Source organism: Echiichthys vipera (assembly GCF_963691815.1).
Source record: "Echiichthys vipera genome assembly, chromosome: 12".
NCBI lineage: Eukaryota > Metazoa > Chordata > Actinopteri > Perciformes > Trachinidae > Echiichthys > Echiichthys vipera.
This window is the reverse complement of record NC_139837.1, coordinates 2,305,300-2,333,105: the sequence shown is the minus strand read 5'-3', so window position 1 is coordinate 2,333,105 and position 27,806 is coordinate 2,305,300. Positions and strand designations below refer to the sequence as shown.

At 47.7% G+C, this 27,806-nt stretch overlaps 2 protein-coding genes across 2 annotated transcripts in view; one reads left to right on the top strand and one right to left on the bottom strand.

Annotated features, from left to right (window-relative positions):
• eipr1 (EARP complex and GARP complex interacting protein 1) overlaps positions 1-10,847 on the bottom strand; it is a 60,892-nt gene extending 50,045 nt beyond the window's left edge. The window contains exons 1-3 of the mRNA XM_083923750.1: positions 10,707-10,847; positions 10,416-10,499; positions 449-581 (exon numbers count right to left, since the gene is read on the bottom strand). Coding sequence (XP_083779876.1) covers positions 449-581; positions 10,416-10,499; positions 10,707-10,748 — 259 coding nt within the window. The 5' untranslated portion in view covers positions 10,749-10,847. The remainder of the gene's footprint in view (positions 1-448; positions 582-10,415; positions 10,500-10,706) is intronic.
• Positions 10,848-12,713: 1,866 nt separating this feature from the next.
• Positions 12,714-27,806, top strand: part of trappc12 (trafficking protein particle complex subunit 12) — a 37,218-nt gene continuing 22,125 nt past the window's right edge. Inside the window, exons 1-2 of the mRNA XM_083924484.1 lie at positions 12,714-14,039; positions 15,744-15,860. Of these exons, the coding sequence (XP_083780610.1) occupies positions 12,717-14,039; positions 15,744-15,860 (1,440 nt within the window). The 5' untranslated portion in view covers positions 12,714-12,716. The remainder of the gene's footprint in view (positions 14,040-15,743; positions 15,861-27,806) is intronic.

The following is a 27,806-nucleotide window of genomic DNA, read 5'->3' as shown; positions in this document are numbered from 1 at the left end:
TAAAATTGAATTGAATTGAATTGAATATGTGATCCTGCAAATCTTGCGTGAGTCCGCGTGATTGCGAGAATCCAGCTGCCGTGCGAGGATCGTGCGCGTGACCTTCAAAGATTTCCTCCTGCCTGACAGTGACTCTTGCAGCCGCTGCTCTAATCCCTCATGTGGGTCATCGTGTCCGCACATTAGTATTGATTCCATTAGGGTCCGAACACGACTTCTAACGCAGTCGGTGCTGTCGGACCTGTGAAGACACGCCGGCTTATATTGATCACCAGTTAAAGAACAATCACGTGTTATGACTCTCAGCTAAACGCCATGAGGTCGTCGGATGGGAGAGACAAACAGAAAAGCAAGATAAAATAGATGCAAAAAGAGAAAGAAATAAAAAGACACGCTGCATAAAGCGCAATGAACGGCGCCGGAGACAGAAGGAAACAGTGGGACTCACTTTTGTTATAGCAGGTGGTGAGCACAGCCTTATCTGCAGGACTGGCGCCAATGTGCCATATCTCCCCAGCTTGGTGCAGAAGGACGTTCTTATTAATGATGTTATTCTCATCATCAAAGTCAATGATGTGGATCTGGAAGAAGAGCAGAGACAGAGAGGAGAGATGTGTTGAGGGTGAAGCTGGAGTTAAAACACTGCGCGCACCTCCCTCCCTCCGCACACACACGCGCACGCACGCACGCCAACCGCAGTTCAAAGCTCCGCTCGGTTCCCGTCCTGAAAAAGAAGATGGTTCCTCTTTTTAATATGACAGCAAACGTAATTTGAAGGCAGGCATCTCTTTGATTCTCTCTCCCCTCCCCGTCAACTTCATACGGCTGAAGACTTTTATCTTGATTTGGTCTTTTACGGCGACGATTACGACACTTTACGAAGCCGCGTCGGATTCGTGGGAGTCTGTAAATGACGTGTCGGAGGAGTCAGAGGAGAAGGTACAACAAAAAGGAACTCCATCTTTTGTTTTTTAGACAAATGGCCCCGATAAAAAGGGCTGAGGGCGAGGTGCGTTATCCAAGAGAGCTCTCTTGTGAAAGGGGTTTAACTGTGCACACTAAAAATAAGACATTTGCATGTTGTCCCCGTGTCTGCGTGGGTTTTCTCCGGGTTCTCCGGTTTCCTCCCACAGTCCAAAGACGTGCAGGTGTTCGGTTCATTGATGACTCTAAATCACCCGTAGGTGTGAATGGTTGTCTGTCTCTGTTCGTCTCTATGTGTCCTGTGATAGACTGGCGTCCTGTCCAGGGTGGACCCCGCCTCACGCCCGATGTCAGCTGGGATCGGCTCCAGCCCCCCACGACCCCGACAGGGACAAGAGGTTGAAGATTGATGAATGAATGATGTAGGCAAACCAGAGAGCAGCAGATGGAAACGATCTTTCCGTAGACCTCTGAGTTTTTGTGCGTCTTGTCGACTGTTTTTGAATCTTTTCATCGACCAAATCTGCAGTAAACACTCCACCTCCGCATCACACCAACGTGAACCTTTCACCGCCATTGTTTGAAATGTCCGCGCATGGTCCCTCCTTCTTTTTTCTATGTCCCAACAGGCGCACAGGAAATGACCTCAGAACCGCCGTAGGCCTCGTGCTCGTACACGTGCGCACGCTCGTGCTCGTACACGTGCAAACGTGCTTTACTAAAGCCCACCTCTCCCAAACGGGCCGTGGACGGCAACTGAACCGATCCTAGGCGCGGTACGGTTGCACTCACACTGGTCAAACGAACTAGACTTTAGCCGTGTAACATCCCGGGGCACGGTACGGTTGGACAGTGTGAGTGCGCCCTGACTTAACTGTAACACCTCAACTACTATACTATATGCCATAAGGCACCAGACGTTCTTAGCGGTTTCCTTGACTCTGTGTAACTCTGAGGCCTGGGCTGCACTTGGACACTCATCAACAGCTGTCTACACTTTACAGCATGTAACTTCCACAAACAAGCTTAACTTTTATGCGTAAGAAGTTAATAGAAACTCCGTCTTACTGAGTTCTTTTTATTAGATGGAAATCTATTCTACGAGGGCCCTCAATTGAATGCAGTTCAGGGCCTCTGATGCAGTAAAACAGTGAGGGTCTCAAGGTTTGATCAGACAATTAATGGTGGTTTCTCCCATAAGAGAGACACTTACAGCACCTTGGGGGACCATTAATGGGCTTGCACTGGACAATAACTCCTGCTAGGCACTTCCACTCCCCTTCCCTGTACTACTTTTACAGGCTGAAGAAAGAGGATGAAAGGAGGGGGCGTGGGGAGGAGGAGGAGAGGAGCATCGTAGCGGCAGCATCCTTCAGCCTCCTCAAAGTCAGCTCGGCAGCTATTAACCTTGAGTTGGACTGCATCGGGCAAAAAATTATTACGCAAAGTTATAATTTTATGGTGGTGGGAGAGCGGTACAAATAAATTCAGGCTGGCGGGACAGGGTAATTGGAGGGCCTGGTAATAGGGTCCCCCCGAATGAACCCAGGTGTGAGGGGAGAGAGTGGTGCCAGCCCTCCTCCCCCAGGTGATTTATCCCTTATTCTTCCAGGCTTTGGGGGAGTGACTCATAGCCTTCAGCCACTTGGGCACCGAGCCCAGCACTTTTAATTATCTGCCGACGGTGGGAGGAATTGAGGCAGGGAAGGGGTGGGCGATCGGGAGGAGGAGGAGGAGGAGGAGAGGGGGTAAGGGAGGGATAAAGCCAAGCTGGCTCCTGGCCCCCACTTCACGGGGCCTCGCCGCTAAAGCTCTTTAGCCGCGCAGATGACAGTAAGCGGGGCGGAGGAGTAGCGAGCGGGTGAGAGAGGTGCCAAGCTCGGGCGCTTTATCTCGTTAGCAGCCTTAAATGCCACGCAGACGTGCCCTCCTATTTGTCATTCCAGCTATTGGTCTCTGAGGGATTTGAGAAGTGCTCGGCGAGTTAAGAGAGACATTTCCACCCCGCATTATGCTTAATGGGAGGTGGAGAGGCCAGCAGGCTTATGGATACAGCCGGAGCCATCAGGGCGGAAATGTCCATGGAAAACACATTTTTCACACTGGGCGAGATCAAACTTGGACGAACTGAGCGCTCCGATCCGACGTTGGCCGGCGAACGCACGCAGAGGGGAAAAGACAATGAGCTGCTTCATGAATAAACGGAGCGCGCCGACTGATCCTGGGATTCAAACGTAGGGTCACGGCAAACAACATAACCTACAAGATGAATAATGAACCCTATTCAGTTTTACAGCTTTGAACGCTCTTTGACATGAGATCAGAAAACAAAGAATATTTATATCAATATAGTTTTACAACTTAGTTTTTAAGTCTTTAAAAGCACAACTAGAGTAAAAGAAGAAGAAGAATTACTTATTAATCCCGCAACAGCACACACACAGGCCTGAAACACACTAACCACCACTCCACCGTGTCGCCTGACTTTGCGGTGTACTACAGGTAATTGTACCGACCGATTTAAGACACAGCAAAAGAAGAAGAAGAATTATTACTTTATTAATCCTGCAAGAGGAAACTAAATTTTTAAACTCTGTTATTATTCATGTTACACACACACACACACACACGCACAAACAGGACCTATATACATGCAATTAATGGAGAGATGTCAGAGCGAGGGGGCTGCCAGTGACCAGCGCACCGAGCAGTTGGGGGTTCGGTGCCCAGGAGATGAGCTGCCACCTCTCAATCCACCAGTCCACGCTCCATTCATGGTCCACACAGGGACTCAAACCAGCGACCCTCCAGTTCCCAGCCGAGTCACCTATGGACTGAGCTACTGCCCCCCCAGAAATAAGGAACGCATCCCGGATTTGCGTGTCATCCTCGCGCAGGCGCCGTGCTAATCTTCTCTGTATCGTTCCAGTTTGAATATATGTGCTAACGAACTAACAACATACAAACATATCAGAAATCTAATGTATTATGTCTTGGGTGACCTTATTGATGTTGTTTGGAGTATGTGATGCAAGACATTTGTGTGTGAACGGACCAAAAGTTTGAGCTCATCTTGACTTAAACCCGTACATCGCGGATGTATGAGACCGGTGAGTTGCTTACTCCAGGTAGGGATAAGTCCTTACCCCAAGTGAAGGATCTCAAGTACCTCAGGATCTTGTTCACGAGTGAGGGGACTATGGAGCGTGAGTTTGGCCGGAGAATCGGAGCAGCGGGGTGGAGCTGCAGTCGCTCTACCGCACCGTTGTGATGAAGAGAGAGCTGAGGAAGGCAAAGCTCTGGATCTACCACTCAGTCCTGGTTCCTACCCTCACCTGTGGTCATGAAAGCTGGGTCAGGACCCAAAGAACCAGGTCCAGGTCCAAGCGTGTGAAATGTGTTTCCTCAGGAGGGGGGCTGGAGTCTCCCTTAGAGAGAGGGGGAGAAGTTCAGCATCCAGGACCAGGTGGAGAGGTTAGATCTCCACACTGGCCTGGGAACGCCTCAGGATCCCCCAGTTAGAGCTGGTTAATGTGGCCCGGGAAAGGGAAGTTTGGGGTCCCCTGCTAAAGCTGCTGCCCCACGACCCGACCCCGGATAAGAGGCTGAAGATGAGATAAGATGAGATGAGACCGGTGACCACAGTTAGCATCTTTCATTATTTCTGTTTGTTAGCGTGCTAGCTTGTAGCTGTCAGTGACAGTCTACAGTGGCCTCAAAGCACATAGACATATGAATAAATGAGCAGTTAGGACCCCATTACTACACAAATCTAATAACTGTACTTAGATTAGATGCTACAATGCTGTTGAAGAGTTAGCTGCTGGTTTTCTCGTCTTTCAGCTGCTTGTCCTAGCATGAAGAAAGCGTTATATAGAGTACATGAAGCTAATGATAGAGTGCGATAAGAAACCACACAGATCGACTGGGATGCATTGTCACCGTTCCCAACAAGCTCCGTGTTAGACCCGCTACACAAGACTTGGATTGAACTGCGTCTGTGTTCAGTGCCAGACCGTTTTCACAGTAAAGTCTGCCAGAAATACTGTATATCTCTGTGTGTGTGTGTGTGTGTGTGTGTCTATCTCACATGCACACACACTCTCACTCACTCTCTCTTCCTCTCAGAGAGCTAATTATTTCTCTCCCGTTTAGAGCCAACTGTTTCTGTCATCTGTCTCTGTAATGACCTCTGCAAGATGTGCACGCATGCACACACACCCCACTCTGTCGTTTTTCTTTCTCCTCCTACAAACACACTCGCAGCACAAAGCACACACACACACACACACACACCGAAACTCAGACGTACAGACTTTTGCAGAGAAGCCGTGGATATACACAAACACACACACACACACAGCACGGATGCACACACAACCAATCTGTCTACTATTGGGGACAGCTCAAGCAGTTGGAGCTGATGCGTTTGAGCCAGACTGAGGCCATGTCTCTCTCTCCTGAGCTGAGAGTCCCAACGCAGGGCTAATAAACACCACACTGATTATCAATCGACACATAATTCATTCACAGGAATTGCGATAACTGATTAACCACTCGGTTAATCACTAGGCTACACGGTGGTGTAGTGGTTAGCACTGTTGGGCCCTTCTGTGTGGAGTTTGCATGTTGTCCCCGTGTCTGCGTGGGTTTTCTCCGGGTTCTCCGGTTTCCTCCCACAGTCCAAAGACGTGCAGGTGTTCGGTTCATTGATGACTCTAAATCACCCGTAGGTGTGAATGGTTGTCTGTCTCTGTTCGTCTCTATGTGTCCTGTGATAGACTGGCGTCCTGTCCAGGGTGGACCCCGCCTCACGCCCGATGTCAGCTGGGATCGACTCCAGCACGACCCCGCGACCCGACCCCGGGATAAGCGGTTGAAAATGAATGAATGGTTAACCACTTGGCACTGAAACAATAGGTCAATTGACCGATAAGGCAATGCAACTTAATTTGTAACGCACTTTTAATACACAAGTCAGACTCAAAGGGCTTCACAGCAACACGTCATGAATTCAAATGTATCACAGAGACAAAGAGAATAAAAACATAGACAATAATAAAAACAGTGCGGACGTTAAAGTGCAGAGATTTATCAGAAAGCTACGGTGAACGTAAAAGTGTTCAGTCTAGTTGTAAAGGTGCTCAGAGTGGATGAAAGTCTCACATCCTCAGGACGTTTATTCCAGCTGTTTGTTGCATAATGACTGAAAGATGAGGGATAATGCATTTAACCACAGTCACTGGATTAATTCTTCATTTTTTTGTATTAAAGCAAAAGCTATAGCCTAAACTGTTCCTTCAGCCAACTGTCTGTCTGTCTGTGAAATACAACCTAGGGAAAGTTTGGGGTCCCCTGCTAAAGTTGCTGCCCCCGCGACCCGACCCCGGGTAAGAGGCTGAAGATGAGATGAGATGAAGAAAACCCACTTTTTTAGATACCTACAGGTTAGACAGTATTCGCTTCCACCGACCTAACTTTCCCTCAAAACCAGGCATCAACCCGATGGATACATTTCTTGCTTTTGACCCGTTATCCAAAGGTTCAATGTCTGGATTATACAGTGACGTATTCGTATGGTCACAGATGATCATAGATTGGCCTGGGAACAGGATCTGGGACCCTTGTCTGATGACCGGTGGGACTCTATATTACGGACAGTACACAAAACCGCATCACGACATTGTGTGCTCTCATCTCACTCATCTTCAGCCTCTTATCCGGGGTTGGGTCTCGGGGGCAACAGCTCCAGCAGGGGACCCCAAACTTCCCTTTCCCGGGCCACATTAACCAGCTCTAACTGGGGGATCCCGAGGCGTTCCCAGGCCAGTGTGGAGATCTAATCTCTCCACCTGGTCCTGGGTCTTCCCTGAGGCCTCCTCCCAGCTGGACGTGCCTGGAACACCTCCCTAGGGAGGCGCCCAGGGTTCATCCTTACCAGATGATCCTGAACCACCTCAACTGGCTCCTTTCAACACAAAGGAGCAGCGGCTCTACTCCGAGTTCCTCACGGATGCTGAACTTCTCCCCCTCTCTCTAAGGGAGACTCCAGACCCCCTCCTGAGGAAACACATTTCACACGCTTGGACCCGCGACCTCGACCCTCATGTTCTTCAGTATTGTGTACTTAACGTATTCGTTTTAATACTATGTCAAGTTTTTATTAATGTATCTTTAATATTTCACATCGACTGTTCAGTACAAATATTCTCCAGCCTTGTGTCTTTAATCGTTTCCATGTAGAGGGAACCAAACCGGGCCCTACTCTGCATTTATTTACGCTAATGGTTCATTTTTTATGATGATGAAACTTCGAAAGTATGAAGAATTCCTTTCAAAATAAAGTATCCGTGAGGTGATGAGCAGTGGACGCCATCTTTACGCTCATAAGACCCCAGGAAAACTAAAGTGTCGTACAGAATCCTGATCTTTTTGACTCTTTGGGTCTAAAACGCAGTTATAAACAATTACAACACAGTTACAATTTGCAGGACTTTTGCAGAACATCCTAAAAAATAAAGCTCATCCCATCTGAACTTAAATCCCGATAGCCTTGAAAAGAGTCTGATGTGAGTGAAATGAGAGCTGTTGGATCTGAGGTCGAGGTCTAAATAAAATAAATAACAATAAAAACTTCTCCAAACTTCCTCTAACTTAGTGGTCAGCCTTTCTTTGTCTTTAAATTGGCCCCTCAGACTGAACTTGACTTGATGTCATCGTGTTGGCTCAGATCTCGCGCTCTTGCAAAGCTTCAGAATCATCTTCTGACTCTGATTTGAAATTTAAAGCAGAGATGCGATGCGAGAGGTTATCTGGTCATGCTTTTAACATTTAACAGATATATTTAAAAACAGGCCTGCCTGCCTTTGACCTACAGAAAGTTATTCATGTTGTTCTCACTTATTCTAACTCCTCTCACACATGCTACACAGTAGTGATATGACGATACATTGGCCGGCTGATGTATTGCGTTTTTTAAGGGCGCACTCACACTGTCCTTCCGCACCGCGCCAAAACAGGTTTTACGGGTAAAGCCTAGTTCGTTTGACCAGTGTGAGTGCAACCGCTCCGCGCATAACTGCAGACAGCTTGCCGTCCACGGTCCGTTTGAGAGAGGTGGGCTTTTGTAGAGCGTGTTTGCACATGTACGAGCACGAGCGTGCGCACGTGTACGAGCACGAGGCCTACGGCAGCTCTGAGGTCGTTTCCTGTGCGCCTGTTGGGACGTAGAAAAAAGAAGGAGGGACCATGCGCGGACATTTCAAACAATGGCGGTGAAAGGTTCACGTTGGTGTGATGCGGAGGTGGAGTGTTTACTGCAGATTTGGTCGATGAAAAGATTCAAAAACAGTCGACAAGACGCACAAAAACTCTGAGGTCTACGGAAAGATCTGGAAACAAAGCCACGCATCGCCATGACGTCATCAATGCGTGTGACGTGTTACGGCGTGATGACGTATAGGCAGCAAGAAGCATTCTCCGAGGCCCAGGTAGTGTGTCCTAGATTGGCATCAACAGTAGAAAAAGTGAAATGTTGCTTTTATTCACATTTCCATGTGAGCTACAAAAAAAGGTACAAAGGTCGTCCTGGGGTCAAAATGACCCGTGAGGCACAAAGAGTTGAACTCAAGGTCACAGAGTTATTTACAAACCACTGAATGTTACAATGTTTTAGTTGTTTTAATCAGTCGCAGACGTAATAAGACAGATCATGGGGTCTTCTCACGGACTGCTGTGCCTTTGATCAGTCTCAGATCAATGAGCAGCAGACGTGAACGAGACAGTAGCAGACGTAAACAACACACAGGTGTTATCGCAGACTGCAGAGATTATAAAGGTGCTGCAGATGACAGGGCCCCGGACTCTGTCTGTGCTGAAGCCGTGAGTGTGTGTTACAACGCTGAAGAGGCTCCAGATCGCATTTTTCAGAGGTCCAGCAAGACAACTGTGATTCAGAAGAGGAAGTGGAGGATGTATCAGAAGAAGAAGATGGGGAGGAATACAACCCAGAGCATGAGGAATCATCTTCAGAAGAAGAAGAAGAAAACCCTGAAGCTGAAAGAGAGACATGGCAGGATAACATGTTCCTCAGCAGCATGTGACCAACACGACAGGCATGCAGAACAGAACGCCATAAAGATGACCCCAGGACCCACAAGGTACGCCGTTTCTCATGCCCATGACATTGTCTCTACACTCTACCTGTTTATCACACCAGCAATAGAAAAAAAGCAAGCCAGCAAAATATGAGATTAAGTCGTGGGTGGCTTGCGATGCCAAATCAAGCTATGCTTGGAAAATGCACGTCTATACCGGGAAGCCGACCAGTGGACGCCCAGAGAAGAACCAGGGGATGTGAGTTGTGCTTGATGTGACAGAGGGACTGAGGGTCACACTCAGACATGTGACAATTTCTTCACATCTTATGAACTCGGACAGCAGCTCCTGGAGAGGAAGATCAACATGGTTGGTACAGTTCGCGTCAAAGGAGAGAGAGGTTTTCTCATCAAAGTTTGCCTTCACGCCCACCACCACTCTAGTTTCTCACCTCCCAAAGAAAAACAAGAATGTAGTTCTTCTGAGCACACTGCACACAGACGGTGACGTTAGCGATCGTGAGGACAGGAAGCCAGTCACCATCCTAGGCTACAACTGCAACAAGGGAGGTGTGGACAACCTAGATAATGTGATTGGAACATACAGCTGCAGAAGGATGACTGCCCGCTGGCTCCTGGTCATCTTCCACAACATCATTGATGTTTCCTCCTACAATGCCTTTGTGATTTGGAGAGGGATCAACCCGACCTGGATGTCTCGTAAGCAGAACAAGAGGAGGGTGTTCCTGGAGCAGCTGGGAAAGGCACTTGTAATTCCACTCATTGAAAGAAGGAAGCATGTCCCCCGCACAGAAGCCTCAGCAGCAGTAGTCAAAGCTATTCAGAGTGCAGGAGCTCCTGATCAACCTGAGGATCCGATTCTCCGGCCAAACTCACGCTCCGTCGTCCCCTCACTCGTGAACATGATCTCGAGGTACTTGAACTCCTTCACTTGGGGTCAGGACTTGTGGGTTACTTGTATATATATATATATAAACTACTCCTATAGGTGGAAACAACAGCCTTCTGATCCAGAATATCACCTATAATGCAAGGGGATGTTTCATGGCAGGGGTGCTGAATACGGCACAACACCGGTTCAAGACCAGCAAAGAGTCTGTGCCGCTCTGAAACCGGTTTTCCTGACGGAGAGCCGGTTCTTTGGCTCTGGAAACAGGAAGAACCGCTTCAAGATTGGGCACCGGCTCTGAACCGGCCCTCAAAACGTCTCGATCTTAAAAGCGGTATGTACGGCCCTGCACCACGCATTAGTACCTGGTTTGTGGGAAACACTGAGTGTGACAGGAGGCATTGTCTTGCATTAAAACTGCAGCTAATTGGGAGACAATTGCAGTGAAAGTGTTGCACATGTTAGTGTTTAAGTGTTTTTCTTACCTGGTTGTCAAATTTCAGTGACTGTGTTCCCACAAGAAAGCGAATGGCATCTGTCTCAGCTGTCTGGGCAGTCAGGGCTCTCGCCTGCAGAGTTAGATACAAAAAAACATGACTTTAAAAATTAAAAATGCTCAAATACAAAAGTTTTCATTCATTAAAAGGAACATGGGTGTAAATAACTGCTGCAGTGACGCTTTAATCTATGCAGACTATTAGAGAATAGCTTAAAAACACAGCCAATAAGTGAAATATAACAGAGATAGATGTAACTAATGAATGATGTGACATTACCTGGAATTCAAGACCGTAAATGACAGGGGCGTCGTCCTCCATTTTGGATTTGGAGCTTTATATTCCTGTTCACGATAAAAGCGCAGCAAAAACACTGTAACTGTTCTTCTTACTACACAAAAACACAAAACACAACACAGCAGCTGCACTTCCGCGATTGAAAAACCGTTTAAGAGCTAGAAATACGTAACGACACTCGTGTAAGGTTGTGTACTCTTTTAAAAGTGCGTAAAATACGTCGAGAATACCAAAAACGACGGTTGGATGAAGTTTGTCCGCTCCGAGATCCCGTACGCGTAGCTCTTCTTTGCTGATGCGCATGCGCACTGGAGATCTATCTGTCAGTGAAGTGAGGTAAGAGAAATAATCGTGTTTTTGTTTCAGTTTTTATGTGTTTTCTGTTTTTACTGTAGCGATATTGTCACTGTTGTTTGTTCCGTGACTTTTAAAAGAGTCCACAGCTTTTATTTAAGTATTTACTTTATCAACAAAGTGCCCAGTTAATGTTGAATTAGCGTACGACAGCCAACCGGCTAATGTAGATTAGCTAGATCATGTTAGCTAGTAATGTCACCAAACAGACGAGATATCATTAACAGCCCCTTTATTGTCAAAACTAGGCTGAAAAAAAACCTCAAGGATGATTTTAACAACGATGGTTATTTAATGTCATGTGAGATGTTTCTACAAAAAAGAGGATTTACCATCAAAATACAAGGAAATCACATTTATAGTTGGTTCTATCCCCAATGGTTTACCAGAGCTAATGAAAGGCTGTAGTCATCTATATGAAGGTATTAACCCTTTACTTAGGTGGAATTAAATGTATTAGTTATAAATGTGCCAGTAAACATATTAGAAGATGCTTCTATAGTAAGGTGACTGATTTTTAAGATAAAGATAAGGACATTTTTGGTTCAGAGGCTTAAAACCTCCAAAACATGACCAGTAAGAAGTCACTTTGATGTCCAACATTCATTTGTCCTCAAAGCAATTTCAGTCAAAAGCAACTGGACTTGGTTATTTGGTTATTTCCTGATAAATAACCAAGTCCAGTTGCTTTGGACTGAAATTGCTTTGAGGATAACGACGACCTGGACACATGAGAACATTCACAGACTTGCAGCCTTCATTTGATATTCAGAATAATAAACTATCATACATTTCAACCATTTCTTTGAATTATGTCAAACCGTGTGTGCAACATATAGACTAATATTCCTCATCACAAGGTGTGTTTTTGAGTAATATATATATTTATTTAAGGATTTTCTTTAATGTTTTTTATACCTGGACATGTTGAACCACCTGTGCAACAAAATACTAATATTCCTCATGTATCACAAGGTTTGTTTTTGAATAATTTATTTTATTGTTGTGATTTTTTAAATGATTTTTGACCTGGAGATGTCAAACCACTTGAAGATTATTAGAAGATGCTTCTATAGTAAGGTGACTGATTTTTAAGATAAAGATGAGGACCTTTTTGGTTCAGAGGCTTAAAACCTCCAAAACATGACCAGTAAGAAGTCACTCACAGTGATTGAAGTTTTAATTTCACTTTTTAAATTGTTCCGCAGACTGACACCTTGAGTTGAGAGGCATCTTTCCTCTGGTTTGATTTATGGTCCTCTTAATGTGGAACTACTTTCTCTCTCAACAAATCTCTTTTGCTAATTTCCCGGTAATGTATATCGGTGAGCTTTGTACATTGTTTTGAGAAGGCTAAATTCTCGGTGTGTAGGAGTAATTATTACTTGCACAGTGAGTGGCTCCCATTACCTCTCCTTCCCTTCTGTCCTCTTTATCTCCTCCTCCCCCCGAGTGAGGAGTTGTAAAGTGTGATTAGGGACAAAGGAGTTCTTGAGTCTGTTGGTCGTACACTTATAATGACAGGAAGTGACTTTACAGTGTTGCACAGTAACGCACAGAATATTTGTCAGTCGCCGTTGACGCTGCATCAAACTGTAATGCCTTTTGTTTCCTTGCTGAATTGTCAGGAGCAGTAAGATGAACAGTGGGGAGACTCCTGCTCAGAGGCCAGTCACCTTGGACATCACAGTGGAGGATATAACCAAGGAAGCCCCAGGCCCAGACCCTCCGGAAACAACCGCCCGCCTGACGACCCCTTCCAGAGACGCCGCCGTTCCCCAGGAAGACAGCATCGACTTGGGAGGAGAGTTCGTCACCCCCCAGGAGGACAGCAGCGCTACGCCCTCAGAGAGCCTGATGGACAAGCTCAACGACCAGATGATGGAGAGCGTCATGATTTCCGACTCGCCCAATAACAGCGAGGAGGAAGATGTAGCTCCCATCGACTCCTTTCTGGACGGAGTGGAGGAGGAAGAGAGCGCGCAAGAGACGTCGGACGACAAGGAGGTTCAAAGTGAAATCGGACAGAATACGACTGAGATTCGAGTTTCAGTGGAGGAACAGGAGGGATGCGAGTCTGAGGAGAAAGTAGACGAGGACACGAAGGAGCAGACGGACACGAAAGAGCAAATCACCGTCTGTGTTTTGCCTCACGTCGACACGCCGAGCCCATCCGACCTTAAAAGTGTGGAACCAGCGCCACAGGAAGCTAAAGGGACGAGCCCAAAAGACGTACCTGTGCCGGTGTGCACCATCTTCAGCCAGGGCACCCAGCCCAAGTCTCTGGTGCCTGACGGCTTCCAGCCCACCCTCATCAAATCCCCCAGCTTTAGCATGGGGAGTGGCGGGGGAAGCGACGAGGCGGTGACCCCCAGTAAGCTGACGGCCCCCCTCGTGTGCCAGCCCAGCCCCAGCCTCAGTAAGTTCTTCTCCGACAATGGACAGGTCAACCCCGCCTCGGACTTCTTTGATTCCTTCACCGTCCCCTCCTCCTTTATCTCCGTTTCAAACCCAAACGCTGACATCCCCCCTGGCCCCAGCACAGCAACCATAACCCCCACCCCTGAGCGCCAACTTTCCTCCACCTCCTCTTCCATCTCCACCCCTGGAGGACCTCTGGACTCCGGTGCCCCCACCCCTAGTTCAGTGTTTGGCCCCGCCTCTACCGAATCCACCGCCAAGGCCCAACCTCCACCCCAAGCATCCCCGACTACAACGCAAGCACCCGCCCCAGCCCCGCAGCCGCAGCCCTTCAACCAGCTCCAGGCCGTGTTCTCGGGCAGCGACGACCCGTTTGCGACAGCGCTGAGTCTGAGTGAAGTGGATCGGCGCCATGACGCCTGGCTGCCCTCTGACGAGACCAGGAAGGTGTTGATCTCCCTGGCCACCCAGCAGTACAGCCCGGCCTACGTGGACTCCAACAGACTCACCATGCCTGGACTCAAGTTTGATAACCTTCAGGTAAGACGAGCACTCATGCAACATATGCAACATATGGGTTTAAAAAGCCCCAGGAGCAATTTCTCCTCTCACAGTATGTCTTTAAAAAAATATATATAAAAGGTGTTTCAATAAAAACACTTGGGTCATCATGGTTCATACTGCTCAGCTGTGAAAGCAGGTGTTCGGGCTCAGAGACCACACGTTTTAAGAGAAATCCTGCATCACAAACCAGATTAGTGGGGTTTTAAAGACGTATAGCGGTGTTTCATCTATGGCCGTTCACCAAAGGGGAAGAGAGGTGCGCTGTCACATCAGGAGAGGAACAGGGAAATGAGGAAAAGCTGCTGTGTAGTGAGTTAAAACCATAATGAAATTTGAATTTTAGGATTTTATTTCAGACAGAATACAAATAACAAAACTATACAAAATTAAATTAGTTAAAAAATATGAGAAAAAAACTAAAACAACATGTAAACAATTAGAAGAAGTTTTCACTTATTTGATCCTACCCCTTTTTTTTTTTTTTACAATTCAGAAAATTTGAAACTTTCCAAATATTACAAATTCGAAGCTTTCTGTGGGAATTTCTGGGAATTAACTGGAAATTGGGGCTAATTTTAGACAAACTGCATCACATTTAAACATAAATATAAACATTTTGTTTTGCAGACATCGATGCAAAATAATACAGTACTGTTATGTGAAATTTCACATTTCAGCAGATTTATTTTTAAGTAGAACTTCATCAAGTTTTAATTGTTTGATTGAACAAAAACATGAATGTTGATTAAAATATTACTGTTTTAGGAAGAGTATACATGTGCATCTAATGTCATAACATGATCATGTATTTTTGAAATGTTTCCCCAATTTACAGTTAATTCCCAGAAATTCACACGGAAAGTTTCGATGTTGCAGCATTCAGAAATTCTAGAAATGAGTTTGCAACCCTATTTTATCCCTTTTTTAGTTTCTAATTTGGATTTTTTCTTAGACTCACTGACTTAACTTAACTTAATAGAGTATTTTAACAGCCTTTGAACACTCCACTGAATAGGAGGACATCAAATAATCATGTTCTTATTCTAGTCTCTCTTCTTTTGCACTGCATCTTATTTTATTATACGGACTCAATGTCATTGTGTGTTGGACTTGTATCTGTGCGGACTCTCAAGGTAGAGGTGCGAGGGGTTGGGAGGGTGCTTGTTCAAGAAAAAGAAAAGGAAAATATTGTTTAAATTGTAAAATTGCACGACTTGCTTCTGTCCTTCAATAAAAACAAAATAAAAAAAACATTAAGACATAACAGGCCGCAGAAAGTGCCATCTTTAATCCGTCTTTAGAGTGGATCTCATTTGTTTGCTGAACGAACTCTTAGTGGGCAAAAACTGTATTTTATTTGCATTAATTCACTTAAGCACTTAGGCATTCAAACGACGGTGCCTCCTTGTTAAACACATCAGGAGTCCGCGGCTGCACGGGACATTTATCTGTTTTCAGGCGCATGTTTTACAGCTTGTTCCACAAATGCTCAGAATAAGTTTGGACAGACAGCGTCGATGCAAGGCGATAGTCTGACGCTCCGGTTAGGTCGTTTCGTTTGAATATTTTCAGCCATGAATCCTCGTCACTGCCTGTACTTCACTATGATTGGTTGATCGGCGTGTCTTAAGGGCGGTATGGGTTTTGCACGATGTTACATTTCTGCGTGTTTTGCTGCAGGGCGACGCCGTTAAAGACCTGATGCTGCGTTTCCTGGGAGAACCGGCAGCAACGAAGCGGCAGGTCCTCACCGCCAACTCTGTGGAGCAGTCCTTCACCGGCCTCAAGCGGCTCATTGTAAGTCACTCACTGTACTTTTCATGTTCACTCCTGAAGCTCAGACACATTACACATTACTGTACACATACATAACCTGTAGGGATGCAAGTGTCGAGTGTGCCATCGGCACGCTGGCTGCAGGAATGTCCTCCCGAGCGGTTACCTGTGAATTTCACTACCATGAGCCGTATCAAGTGTTGCAGTACAACCAACTGGCCTCATGACAGCAGACCTTGTGTCACCAAACCAGAGGACATCTGCATCTGGCTTCTGTACCAGCTAGAGAGTCTAAGGGCGCACTCACACTGTCCATCTGTACCGTGCCCCAGGACGCTTCACAGCTAAAGTCTGGTTCCTTTGACCATTGTGAGTGCAACTGTACCGCGTCTAGGAGCGGCACGCTTGCCGTCCACGGCCCGTTTGGGAGAGGTGGGCTTTAGTAAAGCACGTTTGCACGTGTACGAGCACGAGCAGTGGCCCTCCAGGAGCAGGGTTGTGCAGCTCTGCACTATACAGTCAGTTAAAGAGCTAAAAAACGTGTCCACCCAGTCTACTGTTTTTAAATCTGTGTGTATGTTCTGCTGCTGCACATTTTCCATTTCTAAATCAGACTTTTTCAGACTTCTCTGAGGATTTTTCGGTCAATATCAAACATCTGAACACCAATTATTAGATGTTTATTATGTAAAATAAATGGTTTTAAAATCCAACTTTTAACACAGATGTTAAAATCTGACTATGTGCCGTCATGTTGTCAAGTAATAAAGACATTTTTAAAGAGGTATTGTAGCTCAAATGAGTGAATGAACTCTGTTCAACGCACAGCATTTTATTCAAGCTAAATGTTAAAAGAGTGAACAGTCTCTACAGACAGGAACAGTAGAGATGGATCATTAAATGAATTAGGGCGCACTCACACTGTCCTTCCGCACCGCGACCCGGGCTTTAGGGTAATTGTCCCCCCTCCCTCTCCCCCCGCGCCCCAGCCCCGTTTGTACTCACACTACCTGGGCCTCGGAGAATGCTTCTTGCTGCCTATACGTCATCACGCCGTAACACGTCACACGCATTGACGACGTCATGTCGATGCGTGGCTTTGTTTCCAAATCTTTCCGTAGACCTCGGAGTTTTTGTGCGTCTTGTCGACTGTTTTTGAATCTTTTCATCGACCAAATCTGCAGTAAACACTCCACCTCCGCATCACACCAACGTGAACCTTTCGCCGCCATTGTTGTTGTCGTTAAATGTCCGCGCATGGTCCGTCGTTCTATTTTCTACGTCCCAACAGGCGCACATACCGCTACCACCGTAGGGCTCGTGCTCGTGCTCGTGCTTGTACACGTGCAAACGGCTCTGCTAAAGCCCACCTCTTTCAAGCGGGCCGTGGGCTGCCCTCTGTCCGCAGTTATGCGCGGAACGGGTGCACTCACACTGCTTAAACGTACTAGGCTTTAGCTGAAAAAACGGTTTTGGCCCGGGACGGAAGGACAGTGTGAGTGCGCCCTAAGTGAACCTGTAACTCTACAGACAGAGAGTCTGTGCTTTATTGGTAGAGACAATAAAAACCACAACTACAGAAGAAAACAGATCAGGTCGGCTGTGTTGCTGTGTTTGTTTATATTAATATATCTTAATACACATTAAACATTATCCAAACTGATCCAGACCTGGAATCAAATTAAACTCCAGACTTTTCCAACGACAGCTTTGATCTATGAGTGTGTCTGATCTTAGAAGTCTAGATATTTCATAATGTATTGGTAAAGTAAACCATGTGAATGCACGTAGATGTAGTAGATGGAGAAGGCAGATGGTGTCTGATTCATTCAGCCGTCAGTGGGGATGACTCAGACAGTGATCAGTGCGTCAGCGAAGCCGTCACGAGGGGGCGGATCAAGACCGAGCAGAGCGTAATAGAGTCAGGATCTGTTGGCTGCACACTGGGTGACGATGTGAGCAGAGACGTCCTACATGTGGAGGCCCCGGGTTCAAGCGTCCGCGTCAGCAATCGGCGGCATTATTGAAGTGTTGTTGAACGAGACACTGAATCTCAAGGAGCAGCAACAGAGATGCTCTTGTGGCCGACTCTGACCTTTGAACCCCGGTGAAAAGGAGAATTTCCTCCTTGTCTTAAGGAAGACTTTGGTGATGCCCGATGACAACCAACACACCATGACATGGAATATATCATGGTGTAATATCCATCAAAGCAAATTGTGATGCTTTTCCGCACATTTGTGATGCTGTTAAAGTGAAATTTGTGAGGCGTAAAATCATCCGCGGGTCTTTTTTCAGCATCAAATAAACCATCGGGACATTTTTTTTAGTGTAACAACTTTTAACGGAGAAATCCTGTACAGTCCAGTTACACGGGATAATAATATTTAAAACCAATGTGTTGATTGTGTGTGGGTTCATTCATTCATCTCCAACCGCTTGTCCCTATCCGATCCCAGCGGACATCGGGCGTGAGGCGGGGTCCACACTGGACAGGACGCCAGTCTATCACAGGACACATAGAGACGAACAGAGACAGACAACCATTCACACCTACGGGTGATTTAGAGTCATCAATGAACTGAACACCTGCACGTCTTTGGACTGTGGGAGGAAACCGGAGAACCCGGAGAAAACCCACGCAGACACGGGGACAACATGCTAACTCCACACCACCGTGCTGGATGAATTTACGCCTCACGAATTTCACTTTAATGTTTATCTACTACAAATAATCAAGAATTCAAATCAGAGGGTTCTGGAGACTAAAAGCCACAGTTGCGCTCCACATTTTGAAGTTTTCGACAAATACACTCTTTAAATAATCCATCGAGACAATTTCTTTTGGTAACAACTATTAACAGAGAAATCCTTGAGAGTCGCTAACAGCTGAATGTGGCTAACAGTGGTTAGCTCGCGGCAGCACGGTGAAGGCATTCAAAGGTCTCTTTTAACCACTAATGCTGCTGAAAATAACAGCAAACCTCTGCAGCAGCATGAGAAGAGTCCCTACACACACAACAAAGCATCATCGGCGTAGTTAGTGAACCTGTTGGTGGGATTTGTATCTTTTTGTGGTGGTTTTGCATCTTTTTGTGGTCATTTTGCATCTTTTTGTGGTCATTTTGCATCGTTTAGTGGAGTTTATTAAAAGAGTGACAGGAAAGTGCTTGAATGTGACTTTAGTTGAAGCTGCAGAAACAAAAGTCACATTTGTATTTATTCATTGATGCAATATTTAACTTTAATGCTGCTGAAAATAACAGCAAACCTCTGCAGCAGCATGAGAAGAGTCCCTACACACACAACAAAGCACCAATGGGCTCCTTCCACTGTAATGGACTTTACTATGAGAGGAGCTGGTACAGGGGCCAGTAGGTAAGTCTTTAAAACACTCTTTAATAAACTCTGGCTTCACTAACTACGCTGATGCTGCTTTGTTTTGTTTTCTTCTTCTCATGCTGCTGCAGAGGTTTGCTGTTATTTTCAGCAGCATTAGTGGTTAAAAAAGACCTTTGAATGCCTTCACCGTGCTGCCCCGAGCTAATCACTGTTAGCCACATTCGGCTGTTAGCCACTCTCCGGGATTTCTCCGTTAATAGTTGGATGATTTTACACCGGAATTTCACTTTAATGTTTATTTACTACAAATAATCAAGAATTCAAATCAGAGGGTTCTGGAGATTAAAAGCCACAGTTGCGCTCCACATTTTGAAGTTGTGTGTGTGTGTGTGTGTGTGTGTGTGTGTGTGTGTGTGTGTGTGTGTGTACGCTCAGGGCCAGCCGAAGTCCTCTTCTGGCGTGTGCGCACGCTCAGGGCCAGGCGAAGTCCTCGTCTGCCTCCATCTCTCACACACACACACACAACGTTGCCTTCTCTTCCCCTCTCTGCTTGTCATTCCTTGACATCTCTCCTGTAGGCCCACGTTACCTTCCTGGCTCGCTGTCTCTCTCTCCTTCTCCCGTCTTCCTTTTGCCTCTTGCTCCAGGGAGCCACCCACACCAATCTGCAGACAGTGTATGATCCTCTTACCCACACACACACACACTCACCTACACCATATAGTGCAGTGGACTGCAAGCTGAAAGTACCATCGTGTGTGTGTGTGTGTGTATATACACCGAGTCCAGAAGGCCCTTGAAATATGCACAGCAGTCCCATGCATTATACATGGGCACAGCAGGAGAAGAGAACTTGTGAGCCGAGTGGATCTACACCTCTCCGTCTCTCCTCTCCACCCCTCCCCTCATCCTCATCCCCTCCTCTCTCCATCACACTGTCTGCTGCTGCTGCTGCTGTGCATATGTTTTAAATAACAACCGTCTCTCAGGGTCATATGTGGGTCAGAAATTACGATGGAGGGAACGCGTGATAGATAGATGGATGGCAGCAGGAAAGGGAATGAGGCGCGACCGCACGGTCAAAAAGAAAGACGGGCCTTTTTATGCTTGGCAGAAGAAAGGCAGAGGAATGTAATATGAAGGGAAAGGAGACAAATGATTCACTGTTTTCATTCAGCTGTGGCCGTACCCGTCGAATCAGTGACTGCACAGGCTGACAAAAGGTCAAACGAGCTGCAGACGCCACGGGAGGTTAAGCTGTGGTAACCTGCCAGTGCTTTTTGTCATTTACCTCGAGAAAGTGAGGTAATGTTCCCAGAAAGCGAGTGCCGCGCTGCACACGCACATAAGGCACCTCTCAGCGTCTGAATCCAAAGATTCAGCCGTGGAGAGAAGACGTTTCTAAAGTCCCAGACGCCCTCAAAGGTGAGAAGCTGCCCACTCCAGTTGAAGAGGGCGATGAAATGCAGACATGTGCAGACCTCGGTGATGTGAGGACGTCCCTGAGATGGTTTCAGACAGATTTATGGATTTATGGTTGTGTGAATCAACTGCTGCATCAGTTGCCCGGGTGGCTGGTCTTAGGGCGCACTCCCACTGTGCCTCCGTCCCGTGCCCCGTGCTTTAGGGTCCTTGTCCCCCCTCCAGGCCCGTTTGTACTCACACTACCTGGGCCTCGGAGAATGCTTCTTGCTGCCTATACGTCATCACGCCGTAACACGTCACACGCATTGATGACGTCATGGCGATGCGTGGCTTTGTTTCCAGATCTTTCCGTAGACCTCGGAGTTTTTGTGCGTCTTGTCGACTGTTTTTGAATCTTTTCATCGACCAAATCTGCAGTAAACACTCCACCTCCGCATCACACCAACGTGAACCTTTCACCGCCATTGTTTGAAATGTCCGCGCATGGTCCCTCCTTCTTTTTACTGCGTCCCAACAGGCGCACAGGAAATGACCTCAGAGCCGCCGTAGGCCTCGTGCTCGTACACGTGCGCACGCTCGTGCTCGTACACGTGCAAACGTGCTTTACTAAAGCCCACCTCTCTCAAACGGGCCGTGGACGGCAAGCGTACTGCACCTAGACGCGGTACGGTTGCACTCACACTGGTCAAAGGAACCAGACTTTACCCGTGGAACCTGTTTGGGCACGGTACGGAGGAACAGTGTGAGTGCGCCCTTAGAGCAGGGAGAAACCTAAAACATGTGACCCTCCAGGAGCAGGGTTGGGCAGCCCTGGTATAGTGTGACTCCATCTAATTCAGTCAATCATCTATGAAATTATAATTTAAGTGAGTTTATTCCTAATTTTTGTTTATTGAGTTTGTTGCGTGTCCTGGCCTCCCTTCCACTTCTCCCGTTTCTTCCCCGTGACCTCTGTGGTGCGGTCAGCGCGGGCCACTCTCTGGCTCAGCACCACCCTGGGCCGGCCTCATCTGTCTCTCTCATTAGCAATCACCCCTCTTCACTCCTCCTCTCCCCCTCTTTCCCTCCATTTCCTTCATGTCTTTCTCCCTCCCCTCTGCGCTTTCCACCAGAGACGATAACCTCCCCTTCCTCCCACTGTGTGATGCCGTCTGGGCCGGGGGCCAGCTGTGTGTGTGTGTGTGTGTGTGTGTGTGTGTGTGTGTGTGTGTGTGTGCACGTGCCTGCGTGTGTGTGTGTGTGTGAGACCCACCTTGGCTGGGTCAGACAGACACACCCCCATAATCACTGCAACGACCCAGCTGCTGCATCGCGCTTTGATATCATTGCTGTAACCTTTCCTTGTCATTATCGTAACCTTTTTACATAGCTGTCATTTCCACCACCAGTTACACTCGCGAGCCAGGGAGCGGGTAATGCGCCGTCAGCTCTTGTAGCGCTGAAGGGCACGCTCAAACCTCAGCGCTAGTTGTTTTCACCTTGCTTGTGTTTATGTTGGCAGCAGCCATATGCCCGGGCCTGTTGTAAAAGTACAGAGGCCGTTAGCGCGTTGCTCTGCCATGGGGCTGCACGATATACTGTCGCGTGTTTCACCGTCGACTAATGTGACGTGCGCGTGCACAATTGTCACACATGTCATGCTACAACGTTTTTGCTGCTGGGTACAAAAGGAAACATGTGTGGTTCTCATTTTCCATGACTGGTGTTTCCCATGTAAACATACAGTCTATCTGCTGGCCGCCGTTTCATAATGAACCGAAAATACCTTTACGCATCTGCCCGGGGGGGGGGGGACTCAACGCGGGTCTCCTAGGCGCTGGGTGTTGGAGGATCCCCTTGTGTGCCCAGTTCTGCCTCGCTGGGCTCATTTTCTCTATCTTAACCCGAAAATGGGCTTTCCCCGGTTAAAGGAATAATCACATGACTGAAGTCCCCTCATATCCATGTGCGGGGGTTGAATGGTGAAATGAGGGAGTAACTCTTCCTCCGGTCCAGTAGGTGGCGCTCCTCCAACATCCAGCTGCTCTGAACACGCCTTTATTTCCACCTTCACCTTTGTCACAATCACCAGCGTGGGCAAAATGGCCGACTTTTGGACACAACCAGAACAGAAAAGCCTCTTCTTGGTAGTGATGCTTGTTGCCGTGGTGAAGTCCTCCCTTGGTTTAAAGGGAACGCTCTACTGTTGTTGTTTTCGCCGCCGTTGCTTCCTGGTTTATTCTATTTCCAGTTCAAAAGCCACCGCCATGGCGTGGGGAGGGGGAGTTATAACCTACGAAGCATGCACAGATGCAAAACCTGATGTTGATCCAGGAACGCTGTTTAGATGCATGAATAATCGGGGTACTGAAGGAGTTCTCTAGGTCTGTACGGTGTTTACATGGTGTTTGAGAAATCTGCTCAGGGTGAAGGTGGCTCAAGGCTGAGGGCGCCACCCCCACCCCACCTCACCACACGGTGCCATCAACGCCAACTGGCTGTCCCCTCTCTCTCTCTGTGGGGGGCAGCGTGGAGGGCTCCCTGCTCCCTGTCAACTGGGGCGGACTGTCCTCATTTACATCCATCATGCACCACCTTGAAACAATGAGCGTCTTGTTTACCGTGTTTGTGGTTGTGGACTTTTTTTTGCCATCACCATTAATTTAAGATAAGATTCGGACTTTATTGATCCCACAACAGGGACGTTCACTTGTTTCAGCTCAAGAGTTGGAACTAAAAACAAGGAAAAAGTGATTAAACAAGATGAAAAGACAAAAAATGTAAAAAGTAGTATCCTTCACACTCCAGATATCTGGTGTCCATGATGGATGATTGCACAGAATTATAATTTCTACCAATGTGTGATTTACTAACAAGAGCACACACCATTGTTTACTAGAACACAATGTTCTTCATTTTGTAAGTACTGTGTGTTGGCTTGCCTCTCCAATTATTTTAGTAGGATTTGTGTGTATGTGTGTGTGTGTGTGTGTGTTGTGTGTGTTTTGTGGCTGTTCTGAGCGAGTGTGAACGTTCTCTCTTCCTTACCGTGTTCCTAGAGCTCAGCAATCAAATGTCCTCAAATATGATAAAATTGATGAGTAATCAGTAACTCCGCAAATCAGTCAGCAACAACTTCAGGCCTTGCAGCTAGAGGTAGAACCAGAGGTAGAACCAGAGCTAGAACCAGAGGTAGAACCAGAGGTAGAACCACCATAGAACCAGAAGTAGAACCAGAGGTAGAACCAGAGGTAGAACCAGAGGTAGAACCAGAGCTAGAACCAGAGGTAGAACCAGAGGTAGAACCACCATAGAACCAGAAGTAGAACCAGAGGTAGAACCAGAGGTAGAACCACCGTTAGAACCACCGTAGAACCAGAGGTAGAACCAGAGGTAGAACCACAGTAAAACCAGAGGTATTACCACAGTAGAACCAGAGGTAGAAACACTGTAGAACCAGAGGTAGAACCACAGTAGAACCACAGTAAAACCACAGTAGAACCACAGTAGAACCACAGTAGAACCACAGTAGAACCACAGTAAAACCACAGTAGAACCACAGTAAAACCACAGTAGAACCAGAGTTAGAACCAGAGGTAGAACCACATTGGTCAATGAATTCAGAAGTCTTTAGTCTTCAGACATCTCATCTCATCTCATCTTCAGCCTCTTATCCTGGATCAGGTCTTGGGGGCAGCAGCTCCAGCAGGGGACCCCAAACTTCCCTTTCCCGGGCCACATTAACCAGCTCTAACTGGGGGATCCTGAGGCGTTCCCAGGCCAGTGTGGAGATCTAATCTCTCACGTGGTCCTGGGTCTTCCCCGAGGCCTCCTCCCAGCTGGACGTGCCTGGAACACCTCCCTAGGGAGGCGCCCAGGGTTCATCCTTACCAGATGATCCTGAACCACCTCAACTGGCTCCTTTCAACGCAAAGGAGCAGCGGCTCTACTCCGAGTTCCTCACGGATGCTGAACTTCTCACCCTCTCTCTAAGGGAGACTCCAGACCCCCTCCTGAGAAAACACATTTCTGCCACATTCATCAGATATCCGATCCAGCTAATTATTCAATAAATACCGGAGCTGATATCCTGGGTATCGGATCGGTGCATCTCTACTTGCAGCATTAGGAAAACTTACCGTGTGTGTTGTACTTTGGGAGTCGTGACAGAAGTTCTCTTTAACGCAGTCTTCAGATGCACTCTGAGGAGAAAGGAAATGGCACATTCTCTTATTGTTAAACAACCCAACCGTCAAAAGTTATCCAGTAGCCCACCAGTCAATCAGTGGCTAACGTTCCCCAGAGGAGCGTCCCTCAGAACTCGGAAGCTGCGTTGAGCCGTCTCGGGGAGTGTCATGCAGAGTTCTCTTCCGAGCCACGAGCTAGAACTGTGATTTCACATCATGTGTTGTGCCAGTTTGTGCCTCGCCGTCTCTCGGTGGTAATGTTTGAAGGGTCCAGCGATCGCCTGTGGGAGACAAAATGGCTGCCGTGTGAAGTTCACAGCAGCCCAGCAGCTAAGCGGGCCATCTTCCAGCTTTGGGGGGTAATTTCCTGTCCCCCTGGTTCAAGTAGTATCTGTGGACCGACTACAGACGCATCAAAGTAAAGTTAGCCACTGTTGCGAAGAGTGGCGTGCACATATTACACACACACACACACACACACACACACACACACACACACACACACACACACACACACACACACACACACACACACACACACACACACACACACACACACACACACTGTGTAATCCAAAACGCCCGGGCTAATTGAAGTAGCACGGGAGCTGCCTGTGTTAACCAGAGCCGGGGGTGAGGAAGTCTTTTTAAGTCTCGATTCGCCCGCGGGCTTCGGGTCTTGCGGGAGAACAAGTGGGCGTTCCTTTGTTCATCAAGCTTCGTTATGCAGCTGTTTTTTTTTTTACCCGCCAAAGTAAAGGCGCGCTGAACTTCCCATCGTCAACACATTTCAGAAGCCTCACCCCTTTTAAACTCACGTCGAGAGTAATTGTGTGTGTGTGTGTGTGTGTGTGTGTGTGTGTGTGTGTGTGTGTGTGTGTGTGTGTGTGTGTGTGTGTGTGTGTGTGTGTGTGTGTGTGTGTGTGTGTGTGTGTGTGTGTGTGTGTGTGTGTGTGTGTGTGTGTGTGTGTGTGTGTGTGTGTGTGTGTGTGTGTGTGTGTGTGTGTGTGTGTGTGTGTGTGTGTGTGTGTGTGTGTGTGTGTGTGTGTGTGTGTGTGTGTGTGTGTGTGTGTGTGTGTGTGTGTGTGTGTGTGTGTGTGTGTGCGTGCGTGCGTGCGTGCGTGCGTGCGTGCGTGCGTGCGTGCGTGCGTGCGTGCGTGCGTGCGTGCGTGCGTGCGTGCGTGCGTGCGTGCGTGCGTGCGTGCGTGCGTGCGTGCGTGCGTGCGTGCGTGCGTGCGTGCGTGCGTGCGTGCGTGCGTGCGTGCGTGCGCGCAGACTTGATATAATACTTATGTCAGGTTTGTCAATAACAATCCACAAAGTATTTTTTTTTGTCATGCTGAACGTGCTTTAGGGCGCCCTCCCACTGTGCCTCCGTCTCGTGTCCCGTGCTTTAGGGTCCTTGTCCCCCCCTCCAGGCCCGTTTGTACTCACACTACCTGGGCCTCGGTGAATGCTTCTTGCTGCCTATACGTCATCACGCCGCAACACGTCACACGCATTGATGACGTCATGGCGATGCGTGGCTTTGTTTCCAGATCTTTCCGTAGACCTCGGAGTTTTTGTGCGTCTTGTCGACTGTTTTTGAATCTTTTCATCGACCAAATCTGCAGTAAACACTCCACCTCCGCATCACACCAACGTGAACCTTTCACCGCCATTGTTTGAAATGTCCGCGCATGGTCCCTCCTTCTTTTTTCTACGTCCCAACAGGCGCACAGGAAGTGACCTCAGAACCGCCGTAGGCCTCGTGCTCGTGCGCACGCTCGTGCTCATACATGTGCAAACGTGCTTTACTAAAGCCCACCTCTCCCAAACGGGCCGTGGACGGCAAGCGTGCTGCTCCTAGACGTCCTACAGATGGACGGTGTGAGTGTGCCCTAACTTATCGTCCGTCCACATCTTTCCATTTGCCAAAGCGCAGCTCTACAGTGTCCCTCTCTGCGTTGTTGAAAGTTTTGAGCACTTACCTTGGGAACCATCTTGAGTCCCACACTGTCACTCTTTGGGGGTCATATCTGACTTCCCCCTCCTCCGCCTTCCCTCCTTTTTTCCGTCTTTGTTCTGGAACAAAAGCACGTGTAGTATCCACCATCCTGCAAACAGAACAAAAAGGCCTCTCCACTCGTGCTGGAGTCATGCCTACACGATCCCAACGCCCGCTTCTTTCACCGAGGCGCCGCAAGTCCTCATTTAATATCACTGACACTAAATCACCATGGTAATGCCTCCTCATTTGATTCGGGGGGATCTGATTATGCCTTATTGCGGAGTCATTTGAGCTGAGCTAAATTATTAATCACCATCAGCCTGTTGTTTTTCTATCTTCACGTCCTCCCAACGCCCTTTCTGTGTTAATTGAAATCTTTCAAACCCGGGGAGTGACGGCGTGGTTTGGATGCAGAGTGGCGCTCATGACGGCGTATTATGGAGCGCTCTCCGTGTCCTCCTGAACTTTCTGGCTGGACTGCAGCACAGCGAGGGCAGCCCCGCAAACACGCCGTCTGCCACTGAGTTACTTACTGAGTCAATGAGTGAGTGAGCGATGAAGTTGCACCGTTGGTCAGAGTGAGTGATGACATGGGTGTTGGTGTTTCTCCACCGGCCGTTGCCAATAGGCACTGAAGTCTTTAATTACGTCCTCAGGAGGTCGTTTACAGCTGCTCTGTTTATCGACTGACGTTCACTCTGGGTCTGTCACGCGCTAAGGACAGAATATTCTACCACTGTCTGAAGACTTGGTTCCTACCCTCACCTGTGGTCATGAAAGCTGGGTCATGACCCAAAGCACCAGGTCGCAGGTACAAGCGTCTGAAATGTGTTTCCTCAGGAGGGGGTCTGGAGTCTCCCTTAGAGAGAGGGGGAGAAGTTCAGCATCCGTGAGGAACTCGGAGTAGAGCCGCTGCTCCTTTGCGTTGAAAGGAGCCAGTTGAGGTGGTTCAGGATCATCTGGTAAGGATGAACCCTGGGCGCCTCCCTAGGGAGGTGTTCCAGGCACGTCCAGCTGGGAGGAGGCCTCGGGGAAGACCCAGGA